At 45.8% G+C, this 13,894-nt stretch overlaps 1 protein-coding gene across 1 annotated transcript; it reads left to right on the forward strand.

The window, feature by feature from the left end:
* Window positions 1-10,564: 10,564 nt before the first annotated feature.
* On the forward strand, window positions 10,565-12,313 carry LOC134959122 (uncharacterized). The gene is made up of 3 exons (XM_063941584.1): window positions 10,565-10,699; window positions 10,775-10,987; window positions 11,602-12,313. The coding sequence occupies exon 3, from the start codon at window positions 11,613-11,615 to the stop codon at window positions 12,279-12,281; it is 669 nt and encodes a 222-aa protein (XP_063797654.1). The 5' UTR covers window positions 10,565-10,699; window positions 10,775-10,987; window positions 11,602-11,612; the 3' UTR covers window positions 12,282-12,313.
* The last annotated feature ends 1,581 nt before the right edge of the window (window positions 12,314-13,894 follow it).

Raw genomic sequence — 13,894 nt, forward strand, 5'->3', positions numbered from 1 at the left:
AAAATTTGTGTTGTGTGAAGCTTTGCTACAGGTGTATCAAAACGTGGCAAACTGCAGCCTCAAACATCATATAACTGTTCAACACGTTGTTATTCTATTAAATGGTTGCCTCAAGAGTAATAATTAATATATATAGATAAAACTGAATGCTGATGAAAATGAGGTCATCATGATGGCACCAAGATATAGTAAAAAAAAAAAAAAGCATAACAGTCTGCAGTATGCAACACGGATTATGATAGTCTGGTTGGCGGTAGCAGCATTACTGTAGACCAGGGCTGGCCAAACCGGTCTTCGAGATCTACCAACAGTTCATGTTTTCCAGGCTTCCTGGAGATCTGTAGAATTGTCAGTTAGGAATGAATGCAGCCATGGGCGGATCCAGAAAAAAATGACATGGGGGCACCATCACTTGAGGGGTACTTTGTGCGCCAAAGGCAAGCTCGCTCCTGGGAAAGTGGGTGTGGCCCACAATAATAAGCGTGGCTTCAAAGGGAATGCTGTATCCATGAGCTAGTGGGTGACAGGAATGGTAGACACGGAGACACAGTGGGTGACAGGGAAAAGTTGACATGGAGAGGGAGAGGGTGATGCTTTGAAGAGGGTAACAGGAGAGAGAGGCGGATGTCGAGATAGTGATGCAGGGGAAAGGCAGTGTGTGAAAGGAGAGGGTGACAGGGAGAGGAAGTGGATGATGAGAGGGAGAAGGTGACGGCAGAGGCAGTAGGAGACAGGGAAAGGTAGTGGGTGACATTAAAAGGGTGACAGGGAGAGACAATGGATGACACCAGATAGAGGTTGATGGGGAGAGGCAGTGGATGATATATAGGGCTGAATGGGAAATAGGCACTGACATGGTGGGAAGGGGTGGCACTATTTTGGAGAAGGGGGTACACTGGGCTTAATAAGGGAGGGAATACCCAGGGCTGGTACGGTGGGAGACATTGGGATGGGAGGGGGGCCAGTGAGATGGTGGGGGACGCTAGGCAGGATGGGAAGGGGGCAGGGGGATCCCTGTGACTGAACTGGCAGGTAGGTTCTAGGTGGGGGGGCAATGACATCGATGGGCGCAGTGGGCTGGTGGGGGGCACACAAAGAATTACCCCTACCCACTGATATACCACCCCTGTACCCCCACACTAACACTGTTGATGGCCCCCTGCTATGGAAACTGTTCCCTGGTACTGGCATTGAGAAGAGTGGACGGAAGGTACCAGGGGAAGGATGGGGAGCGGACCTTTACCTGATGTCAGATATGGAGATCTGGCTGCAGCAGGGCCGGTGCTAGGGTGTTCGGCGCCCCCCTGCAAACTATAAATTTGCGCCCTCCCATAATCCTTTGGCACGCGCCGGGAAAAGAGGTGTGGTCTCACAAGTAAGGGGCATGGCAACACAATAGTACCCCCATTTAAATTTACGCCAAAATGTAGCACAATCTTATTTATCTTATATGTAATGCCCCACCCGTAGTAGTAGCGTCCTTATGCATAATGCCCCCCCCAGTAGTATTAGCGTCCTTATGCATAATGCCTCCCCAGTAGTAGTAGCGTCCTTATATGTAATGCCTCCCCCAGTAGTAGTAGCGTCCTTATACGTAGTGCACTCCAAGTAGTAGTAGCGTCCTTATACATAATGCCCCTTCCAGTAGTAGTAGCATCCTTACACGTAATGGCCCCCCCAGTAGTAGTAGCATCCTTATACGTAATGCCCCCCCCAGTAGTAGTAGCGTCCTTATACGTAATGCCCCCCCAGTAGTAGTAGCGTCCTTATACGTAGTGCACTCCAAGTAGTAGTAGCGTCCTTATACTTAGTGCACCCCCAGTAGTAGTAGCGTCCTTATATGTAATGCCCCCCCCCCAGTAGTAGTAGTAGTGTCCTTACACGTAATGGCCCCCCCAGTAGTAGTAACATCCTTATACATAATGCCCCCCAGTAGTAGTAGCGTCCTTACATGTAACGCCCGCCAGTAGTAGTAGCGTTATACTTAATGCCCCCCCCTCTAGTAGCGTCCTTATACGTAATGCCCCCCAGCAGTAGTAGCGTCCTTACACGTAATGGCCCCCCCAGTAGTAGTAGCGTCCTTACATGCGATGCCCCCCCAGTAGTAGTCGAGTCATTATACGTAATGCCCCCCCAGTAGTACTAGCGTCATTATATGTAATGCCCCCCCTGTAGTTGCGTCCTTACACGTAATGCACCCCCCCAGTAGTAGCGTCCATAAAACGTGTGCGCACACACACAATTCACACACATAGACACACACACATACATTTCTCTGTCACCCACCACTTACCTAAGCCACTGTCTCCCTCAGTACAGCACTGCAGCAGCCTGGTCCATGTAGCTCCGCCCCTTCTGTCCCGTTTAGCTCCGCCCATTCTGGTCCATGTAGCTCCGCCCCCTCCTTTGATATGTACTGAGCCACTGACACACAGGTGAGGGAAGGGGGGAGTGGGCTTTTCATGCTGCCAGCGCCGCACAGCAGCTGGCAGCAGCACGGGTGTCAGGACGGCACTCAGCAGCAGGACGCGGACCGGACAGAGGGGGACTTCAGTGCAGTCTAGCAACAGGACTGCACCATCTCCCCCCGTACTGCAGGGGCAGAGATTGGAGCGTCCCATTTTCCCTTACAGTGTCGTGCACTATCAATTAAAAAAAATCTACTTCTAAACGACAGGGGGGGCACGTGCCTTGGTGCCGCCCCCCCCCTGGATCCGCCACTGAATGCAGCACATCTTAATTAGTAATGACTACACCTGTGCACCAGCTAGGTGGTTTGGAAAATGTGAACTGTTGGTAGATCTCGAGGACTGGTTTGGCCAGCCCTGCTGTAGACCATAGGTCTGCAAACTCAGTCCTCAGGACCCCACACAGTGCATGTTTTGCAGGTAACCCAGCAGGTGCACAGGTGTATTAATTACTCACAGACACATTTTAAAAGGTCCACAGGTGAAGCTAATTATTTCACTTGCGATTCTGTGTGGAGACCTGCAAAACATGCACTGTGTGGGGTAATGAGGACTGAGTTTGCAGACCTATGCTGTAGACGGACCCACAGAGAAGTAGTGGAGTTTATACTCTGGACAGTAAATATAAGAGACAAAGGGGTCTATTTACTAAGCTTTGGATGGAGATAAAGTGGACAGAGATAAAGTACCAGCCAACCAACTCTCAACTGTCCTATTTTATACCCGGCCTGTGACATGTCAGTTAGGAGCTGATTGGCTGGTACTTTATCTCCGTCCACTTTACCTCAATCGTAGGTTCAGTAAATAGACCCCTGAGAAACATGGGGGGAGAAGAGTCAGAGACACAGGTCCAGGATATAGAGGACCTGATTCACAGCCGCTGTGTGAAACTATGCAAATATGCAAATGACTCAGGTCTTTGTTGATCTGCTGCCTGCGTTAGAAGAAGTAATATCAGATCAACATCATGACCATCGGTCACAATATCAGCCATAGTGTTTGTCAGAACATCCGAGACCACTACGTTGGTGAGGCCAGTGAAGCTGCATCCACTGCTGGCTTTGGTGCACCCTGTAAATTCAGGCGGTACGCTTACATTTTTGACAATGCTCCCTGTTGCCTCCCCCAAATGCCTGCATCATATCAATTAGGCTGCGGCAAACAGGGCACTCCCACCGGAGCTGCAGCACAATCGCAACACATGTACACTGTGGGTCCGACACATGCGCAGTCCAAAACATTGGTGAGTAGCGACCAGATCAGGACTGTGTCTGGGGCAGAACAAGGACCAGAGAGAGTCTGAAGGTTGAGAAAGAATGACAAGGGAAAAAAACAGCAAGACAGAGAAGAAGAAGAAGAGAGAGGGGGGACTATAGAGGCAGACTAGCAGGAGAGTGTCAGAAGGAGAAAGAGAAACAGACAGTGATGGAAGGAGAGACAGATGGGGAAGAGAGAGAGGGAAGAAGAGACGACAGAAAGTAGAGAACAGAAATTATCTGAAAAAAGAATGGAGCAAAGAAGTCATAGGAGAAAATCTGAAAAATAAATAAAGCCATACAACACAGGGCATTACAGCTAGGACCAAATAAGATCCTGAGCAGTGGGCATTCGTAATATAGTAACCAGTACCATGCAATATATTTAAAAGTAGCTTATTCTCAGGGACAGAGCCTTTCGCTGGCCACGGGGTTTGGTTTTCAGTAATTAGTTGCTCAATTTAGATCAAACTATAAATATTTGTGTGTGGTCCATCATGGATCATCATAGCCATTGACTGACTGAATGAGCCCCAAATAATGTTCAGCCTGAGAAGGGAGCATCCAGATGGATCCAATTTGTCTCTCTTTTGTGCCAAATTGGGCATGGATTTAGCGGGTCAATGAACGAGCCTAATGATCTAAATGTGCGACCAGGGAAATAATCAATACACAGAACAGCACACTATAATAAATCCATATACTCACGGTGTATTTAGCAGTCCTAGTCATTTATAGGAACCTTAAATACAATGGAGTATGTGAATATTTATTCATTGTTTGAAGTTGCTGTAATTTTGCCTGATAATAAAAAGGCATTTTAACAAAACTCAGGCACCGGCAACAAAAACTGAAGCATCAGCGACAGGATCAGGACCAAAACTATATTATCCACTTGCTGGGTAGGGAATCTGTGACTGAGAATATATACATAGTTCTGTATACTATATTGCATGAAATGCTGCAGATGCAATAGTAAAACATTAAACAAATATATTTTACATCTCGCTCTACAGACGGATGGGGTTAAAACAAATGTATAAAAAAAAAAACCAATTCAATGACAGCTAAAATCAGACAAGGCAATCTCAGGGGGCAGCCCGCATCTACCAGACCACCAGAGTGACGGAAACTGGGCTTGGGGCGCGTAGCAAAGCTCTGTCCCGCAAAGTAACAACCCATCCCGCAAAGCCATCCCCCCTTTTTTTAGCAACTGCTGCACCGGGTGTAGACAGGGTAGGTGAAGCCACTATATAGCATTACCAATTACTCAGTGCTGTACAGAAAATGTGTCATTTATATCAGATCATTTCCCAAAGGAGCTTACATTATAAATTCCCTAACACACTCATGCAGGCCCTCTGAGGAGGAACACACAAACTCCACACAGAGAAGGCCCTTACTTGAAATAAAACTAATGTACTATGAGGCAGCAATGCTAATCAAGGTGCACCCTTCCCTTGTCTGAATTGGCCATTGATTACAATGGTAGTCAACTGTAGGAGGGACAGGTCAGGGAGAATAGTATAGATCATCGTCCTCTCCTGTCTCTATTTCTGTCACATTGTCAGACACCTGTGATTTTAGGCAGGAGTACAACTGACATATCACCCAGATCTTTATATGCAATCAATTACTGCAAAGTAGAGATGAGCGGGTTCGGTTTCTTTGAATCCGAACCCGCACGAACTTCACTTTTTTTTTCACGGGTCCGAGCGACTCGGATCTTCCCGCCTTGCTCGGTTAACCCGAGCGCGCCCGAACGTCATCATGACGCTGTCGGATTCTCGCGAGGCTCGGATTCTATCGCGAGACTCGGATTCTATATAAGGAGCCGCGCGTCACCGCCATTTTCACACGTGCATTGAGATTGATAGGGAGAGGACGTGGCTGGCGTCCTCTCCATTTAGATTAGATTTAGAAGAGAGAGAGAGAGAGAGATTGCTGTGATACTGTAGATTAGAAGAGAGTGCAGAGTGCAGACAGAGTTTAGTGACTGACGACCACAGTGACCAGTGACCACCAGAGACAGTGCAGTTGTTTGTTTTATTTAATATATCCGTTCTCTGCCTGAAAAAAACGATACACAGTCACACAGTGACTCAGTCTGTGTGCACTGCTCAGCCCAGTGTGCTGCACATCAATGTATTGTATATAAAGCTTATAATTGTGGGGGAGACTGGGGAGCACTGCAGGTTGTTATAGCAGGAGCCAGGAGTACATGATAAATAATATTATATTAAAATTAAACAGTGCACACTTTTGCTGCAGGAGTGCCACTGCCAGTGTGACTAGTGGTGACCAGTGCCTGACCACCAGTATATTAGTAGTATTGTATACTATCTCTTTATCAACCAGTCTATATTAGCAGCAGACACAGTACAGTGCGGTAGTTCACGGCTGTGGCTACCTCTGTGTCGGCACTCGGCAGGCAGTCCGTCCATCCATAATTGTATTATATACCACCTAACCGTGGTTTTTTTTTTCTTTCTTTATACCGTCGTCATAGTCATACTAGTTGTTACGAGTATACTACTATCTCTTTATCAACCAGTGTACAGTGCGGTAGTTCACGGCTGTGGCTACCTCTGTGTCGGAACTCGGCAGGCAGTCCGTCCATCCATAATTGTATTATAATATATACCACCTAACCGTGGTTTTTTTTTCGTTCTTTATACCGTCGTCATACTAGTTGTTACGAGTATACTACTATCTCTTTATCAACCAGTGTACAGTGCGGTAGTTCACGGCTGTGGCTACCTCTGTGTCGGAACTCGGCAGGCAGTCCGTCCATCCATAATTGTATTATAATATATACCACCTAACCGTGGGTTTTTTTTCGTTCTTTATACCATCGTCATACTAGTTGTTACGAGTATACTACTATCTCTTTATCAACCAGTGTACAGTGCGGTAGTTCACGGCTGTGGCTACCTCTGTGTCGGCACTCGGCAGGCAGTCCGTCCAACCATAATTGTATTATATACCACCTAACCGTGGTTTTTTTTTCATTCTTTATACCGTCGTCATACTAGTTGTTACGAGTATACTACTATCTCTTTATCAACCAGTGTACAGTGCGGTAGTTCACGGCTGTGGCTACCTCTGTGTCGGCACTCGGCAGGCAGTCCGTCCAACCATAATTGTATTATATACCACCTAACCGTGGTTTTTTTTTCATTCTTTATACCGTCGTCATACTAGTTGTTACGAGTATACTACTATCTCTTTATCAACCAGTGTACAGTGCGGTAGTTCACGGCTGTGGCTACCTCTGTGTCGGCACTCGGCAGCCCGTCCATAATTGTATATACCAGTGACCTAACCGTGGTTTTTTTTTCTTTCTTTATACATACATACTAGTTACGAGTATACTATCTCTTTATCAACCAGTCTATATATTAGCAGCAGACACAGTACAGTGCGGTAGTTCACGGCTGTGGCTACCTCTGTGTCGGCACTCGGCAGCCCGTCCATAATTGTATATACCAGTGACCTAACCGTGGTTTTTTTTTCTTTCTTTATACATACATACTAGTTACGAGTATACTATCTCTTTATCAACCAGTCTATATATTAGCAGCAGACACAGTACAGTGCGGTAGTTCACGGCTGTGGCTACCTCTGTGTCGGCACTCGGCAGCCCGTCCATAATTGTATACTAGTATCCAATCCATCCATCTGCATTGTTTACCTGAGGTGCCTTTTAGTTGTGCCTATTAAAATATGGAGAACAAAAATGTTGAGGTTCCAAAATTAGGGAAAGATCAAGATCCACTTCCACCTCGTGCTGAAGCTGCTGCCACTAGTCATGGCCGAGACGATGAAATGCCAGCAACGTCGTCTGCCAAGGCCGATGCCCAATGGCATAGTACAGAGCATTTCAAAACCAAAACACCAAATATCAGTAAAAAAAGGACTCCAAAACCTAAAATAAAATTGTCTTAATCTTACTCACACAGTCAGCTACCTCATTGCGCCTCTTTTTTTCTTTGCGTCATGTGCTGTTTGGGGAGGGTTTTTTGGAAGGGACATCCTGCGTGACACTGCAGTGCCACTCCTAGATGGGCCCGGTGTTTGTGTCGGCCACTAGGGTCGCTAATCTTACTCACACAGCTACCTCATTGCGCCTCTTTTTTTCTTTGCGTCATGTGCTGTTTGGGGAGGGTTTTTTGGAAGGGCCATCCTGCGTGACACTGCAGTGCCACTCCTAGATGGGCCCGGTGTTTGTGTCGGCCACTAGGGTCGCTAATCTTACTCACACAGTCAGCTACCTCATTGCGCCTCTTTTTTTTCTTTGCGTCATGTGCTGTTTGGGGAGGGTTTTTTGGAAGGGCCATCCTGCGTGACACTGCAGTGCCACTCCTAGATGGGCCCGGTGTTTGTGTCGGCCACTAGGGTCGCTAATCTTACTCACACAGCTACCTCATTGCGCCTCTTTTTTTCTTTGCGTCATGTGCTGTTTGGGGAGGGTTTTTTGGAAGGGACATCCTGCGTGACACTGCAGTGCCACTCCTAGATGGGCCCGGTGTTTGTGTCGGCCACTAGGGTCGCTTATCTTACTCACACAGCGACCTCGGTGCAAATTTTAGGACTAAAAATAATATTGTGAGGTGTGAGGTATTCAGAATAGACTGAAAATGAGTGTAAATTATGGTTTTTGAAGTTAATAATACTTTGGGATCAAAATGACCCCCAAATTCTATGATTTAAGCTGTTTTTTAGTGTTTTTGGAAAAAAACACCCGAATCCAAAACACACCCGAATCCGACAAAAATAATTCGGTGAGGTTTTGCCAAAACGCGTTCGAACCCAAAACACGGCCGCGGAACCGAACCCAAAACCAAAACACAAAACCCGAAAAATTTCAGGCGCTCATCTCTACTGCAAAGAGTGGCCAGTGACCAGAGTGGTAGATATACTGGAGAAACTTAAGGTGAGAATCTCTTCTTTATTACCCCTAGGATTATGCCACTTGAGGCAGGTTCTTATGGGAACATAGGGGTAAATTTACTAAGATTCGTATTTTCCAGAATCATGTCCAAGTTCAATCACGAATGACATCGACAGTGTAAAATTGCAACTTTTTGAATTGATTACGACTAATTTACTAAGCTGTCGTATTCGTGTTTTTCGTTTCTTCCGATGTCGATGTCATTCGTGCTTTTCTGCTGTAGATTGCGGCCGCGTTTGCTGTTTCGCGGCCGCGTTTATGTGTTTTTTTTACGACTGCGTCACATGTCTGTTACGGCAGTGATTTAGAAATTGCTGCCGCGTTTTTAGTCCTAAGTTTCGTTTTCGTCACGCGGCCGTGATTGGTTGTATTCGTGAAGGAGGAGTGTCTGTGCATATTACTATAAAACCGCCCCAAACACACCGCACCTCGTGGGTTTAGCTAGTGGAGAGGAGAGAGGAAGGTGTATTTGGAGTTGGTGAGTTTGGTGGAGTTTTTGGTGGATTTGGAGAGGAGTTTGGTGATTGTTGAGTGCTGTACTGTGTGTGTAAGTAGTCTTGTCATATTTGTAGTCTTGTTTTTTCACAGTTTGTCTACTTTTTTGTCCTTGTTTTTTTTTTTACAGTCTTTTGTCATTGTTTGTGAGTGAGTGAGTGAGTGAGTGAGTGAGTGAGTGAGTGAGTGAGTGAGCGTGTGTGTTGGCTGTGTGGTGTGTAGTAGTAGGAGTAGTGGAGGAGTGTGTTTTGTGTTTTGATTTTTCAGTGTTTTTTGTCATTTGTCATGTCAGACTCAGAGGTCAGTGTGGTGGCGGAGGTTAGTGAGGTGGAGGCTGGTAGTGAGGTGGAGGCTGGTAGTGAGGTGGAGGCTGGTAGTGAGGTGGAGGGGGGTAGTGAGAGGGAGGAGGTTAGTGAGGAGGAGGAGGAGGGGGTGCCTGTTGCTGTATTTTCCAGTGATAGTGATGGTGTTGTGGCTCCGCAGCCACGCACCACTACCAAGACTGGCAGGAATATTAAGTTCAGCTATGGTGAAAACATGGCTTTGGTGCGTGAGCTGATGAAGCACCATCGCCAATTGTTTGGTCAGGATGCTGGCAAGGTGTCCTCCCGCAGGAAGTCTGTCCTGTGGGGGCAAGTAATACTTGCCGTGAATAGTGAGGGTGTGGTGAGGCGGACTGAGGACACGTGCCGCAAGAGGTTTTATGATATAAAGCGGCGTGTCAAGGCCAAGATGGCCAAAGAGTCCAAATCTGCACGAAAAACCGGAGGTGGCCCCCCTTTCCGGGCCACCTATCGGGACTGGGAGGAGCCTGTGCGGGCATTGATTCCTGCCGAAGTGGTGTCTGCTACTCATGTCCGGGATTCGGACCGACCCACGCAGGATGGTAAGTTTGATTTGTTAGATTTTTATTTAAATGTCCTCTAAATGTTGTAAATGTCATTTTTAAAGGGTAAAGGATGCATAAATTGTGTTTCACATATTTCAGGCCTATGCACCCTTAAGGTGTGTTTGTGTTTCGAATTTGCTTTTTTCACCTTGCATTGGCTGTTTGGTAAATTTAATATTGCGCAAAAACATGTGCAATGGCTGCTGTTTTTTTTTTTTTAATAAAATATTTTTTGCGATATTGCTTGGACATCTGTGTTGTATGCTTATTTTAAAAATATTTTTAGATTTATTTACTTCTGAAAAACGGTGCAATTATTCCAATATTACATTTTTCAAACATTTGCAAGTAGTCAATCTCTGCAATATCTGAGGCATAATTCTCAAATGTAACAGATTTATTGTGTGCAACATCATGTACATTTGGATATACAACACAAAATAATGAAGCTTGAAGCTCTTAATCAGAAATTATTTGTTTATCCAATACCTAATAGATGGTTACAGTACACTAAGGCTTTGCAGTTATAATTTTTACACAAAGCATGGTAATAATGTTTGGTCCACTTTTTCAACAGTCCCACAGACCAGCCGGCCAGACAGGCCTCAGACAAGTCAGGATGAGGCTGGGATTGCAGGTAAGACTTCACTGTAGTCACATATTCTGAAAACACATAGAAGTACAAAATATTAATGTTTATATTTTCACATAGGTTCTGCTTCTGGAAGCCGACCTCCTGTAAGGCGCCCATCACAGGGCTCGGGCCACTTACCCAGGAGGCCAAGTAAGACACGGCGTCTTGGCACGGAATCTGCGGCTCCATCATCCCCACCCAGGCGACGCATTTTGGCAGTGTCACCCCAGCCACCACTGGCACTATTGGCGAGTTCGCAGAGTGATGAGCCCCGATCACCTCAGTTATCTGGTGAGTAAAAACAGAAATTAAACACATAGGCAATAATATACACAGTACAGTTAATATGTTGTTAGTTGGTTTTGAGATTACATGTTTTCCAGAACAAGCAATGTGATGTTACGTCTTCAATTGCTAAAGGTGAAAATGTTTTTTTTTAAAAGGTCTTAGTGGATGATCTCGCCAACATCATTTTTAATAAATAACAGACATTTGTTTGAAATTTGGCCACACACGTGCACATTAAAATAAAATACCAATAAAATTCCCAAACAAAAACAGCATCCACAACATTATATTGTTCACACATCTCCCCTGTCCAGTATGTAGATGGCTTACTGGCTCCGCTCATCTGGACTATCCAGGTAAGTAGTCTATATCGTGGTCAGGGGAGGTGATATAACACTGTAATGCTGTGGAGGGGAGGTAGTTAGGTGTGGATTATGCAAATCTGTCTATGTGGCCGCCTGTGTTGGTATATATGTTTTTGAACAAAAAAAACATTATAAGTTTTGAAAAACAACGCCAAAAACTATACAAATGGAGTATTATGAATGTAGTAATGTGTAGAAGTAGCCTTTAAACAAATTGACAAATAAACATTGCATGTTGGCCACCCCATACAGAGCCCAGCTTGATGGCCGACGTGGACCAGCAGGGACAAGACCAACAGGCAACCATCACACTGCAACTTACACCTGTTGACCCAAGCCAGCCAATACAGCTGCAGGATATCCCCCAAGCCTCCATCAGTCCACAACTGGCACAAGCTCCGCCCCCAACCCAAATACCAGATGACTTTTGGGCCAGTTGGACAAGCCAACAGGCCCAAAGCAATGCCAGCCTGACCGCACATACACAACACCTTGCCAGTCTGCCCCATCATCTACCGCGCATTAGTCGCAACTCGGGCAGACTGATTGTACAAGTAGGGCGAATGGCAACCTCAATGGAGCAAATAAGGGCTGACAACAGCCAAATGCTTGCTCATTTAACGCGCATCATAGATGAGCAACAGCGCCATCAGCAGGCACTCGTTCAGCTCATTCAGCACAACCAGGTTGTGAATGAGTCCTTATCCCGGATTGTAGCCAGCCACACTGCAACCAACACTCAACTGATTGCAAGCATTAATAATTTGAGCAGCAATATTACATTGATGGGAGCTCACCAAGTAACCTCCAGCTCGGGGACCACGACCCCTATCCAAACGCCAGTAACCTCCCCTGTTCGGCGTTCCTCCAGAGCACGTGCCAGTGAGCCAGCACAAAGCACAGCACCCAGCACACACAAGCGGAAAAAATAACCCCAATGTGATTTGCAAAATAAAAATTTGTATTTGACAAACACACAACTTCCTGTGTCCGTCTCAAACATTGTCGAAGCTGCTCTGTATGTATGTATGTTTTTCATGGGTAATGACTGAAAATGTATTTTTAGCATAAACTAAGTACAATGTACACACCACTATAAACAACAAACAGTAAGTTACAAAACACACAAAAGAAAGTAGTGCAAAGTGTTTAGTCAAGGATAATTACAGCCTACTAAAACTGACCTGAAAAATAGCGCAGGATCACTTCTTGCCGTACCTGCCTCCCTACATATGTACTCACACTGTCACCAGATGGGTCTAACTCCTCTGCTTGCTGACTGCTTTCTCCCTCATCATGTGCCAGATGTTGGTTTAAACACAGATTATGGAGAAAACAGCAGCAGAACACAATTCTAGTCACCTTTGAGGGACTATACAACAAAAGGCCTGCAGATTTATCCAGACACCGAAACCGTGACTTCAGCACACCAAAACATCTTTCTATCACATTCCGCGTAGCCTTATGTGCATGATTGTAACTGTGTTCAGCAGGAGAATCAGGTTGGGACAATGGAGTAAGGAGCCAAGAGTAGCAGCCGTAACCCCCATCACCTGAAAAACAGATATAGTCAACATTAGTACATATGTTAGATTATTCTTTCACCTAATCAAAACTCGAGTTTGTGGTTAAAAGACATACACACAAAACATTTTAAACATACCCAACAGCCAGCCATCAGGCATTTGTCCGTCCTCAAATTTATCGAAGAGCGATGACTGACTGAGGATGAAGGAGTCATGGCAGCCACCAGGGTAACCTGCAACAACACTCATAATTTTTATGTTTGCATCACAGACCACCTGGACATTAGTTGATTGTGCCAGATGCCTATTAGTATATATATATTGGCGGCCCTTAGGTGATCTCAGCTGAACGTGTGTGCAATCTATGGCCCCCAGCACATTGGGCATGCCAGCAAGCTCATAGAAAGCTACCCTGACAGCACTCCACTCCGACTCCTCGGTAGGGAAGCAGATTGAGGCATTAATGTGTGGCTCCAACACATCCAAAACCTGAGTGGACATTAAACAAGCTAAGGTGAGTGTCATGTTAGGTATTCTCTACAATACTGTGTTGTTTGTACTTACAGAAGCAACACTTAGACATAACCGCCTATGTATTTTTAGACTCACCTGATTCAAATATCTGGAAAAGGTGGGCTGTGAGATACCAATGACGTCGCCTGCCACAGCCTGGAAGCTCCCAGTAGCCATAAAGTGTAACACAGCCAGGAGTTTGTGTAGGCCTGAGACAGAGCGAGAGCGTGCTGTCTCAGGGTCTATGCCCAGTTTGACAAGGTCATACAGGTGGAAAATGTTGGTTCTATTTAGGCGGAACATCTGTATGACCCTATCATCGGACAATGCATTTAAGTTTAAACGCCCTCTAAAAAAACGAGGCTGGCGTAGCCTCCGCGGTACCTGGACAACCTGTTGACCATGTTCACTTACCTGGGCCTGATTCCTGGAAGCCTCATGGAGCAGTCTAAGGTATCCCACAGCAAACCAAAAATCATTGGCACACACCACAGCCGCCATTTCAG

Source organism: Pseudophryne corroboree, chromosome 1, assembly GCF_028390025.1.
Source record: "Pseudophryne corroboree isolate aPseCor3 chromosome 1, aPseCor3.hap2, whole genome shotgun sequence".
NCBI classification, from domain to species: domain Eukaryota; kingdom Metazoa; phylum Chordata; class Amphibia; order Anura; family Myobatrachidae; genus Pseudophryne; species Pseudophryne corroboree.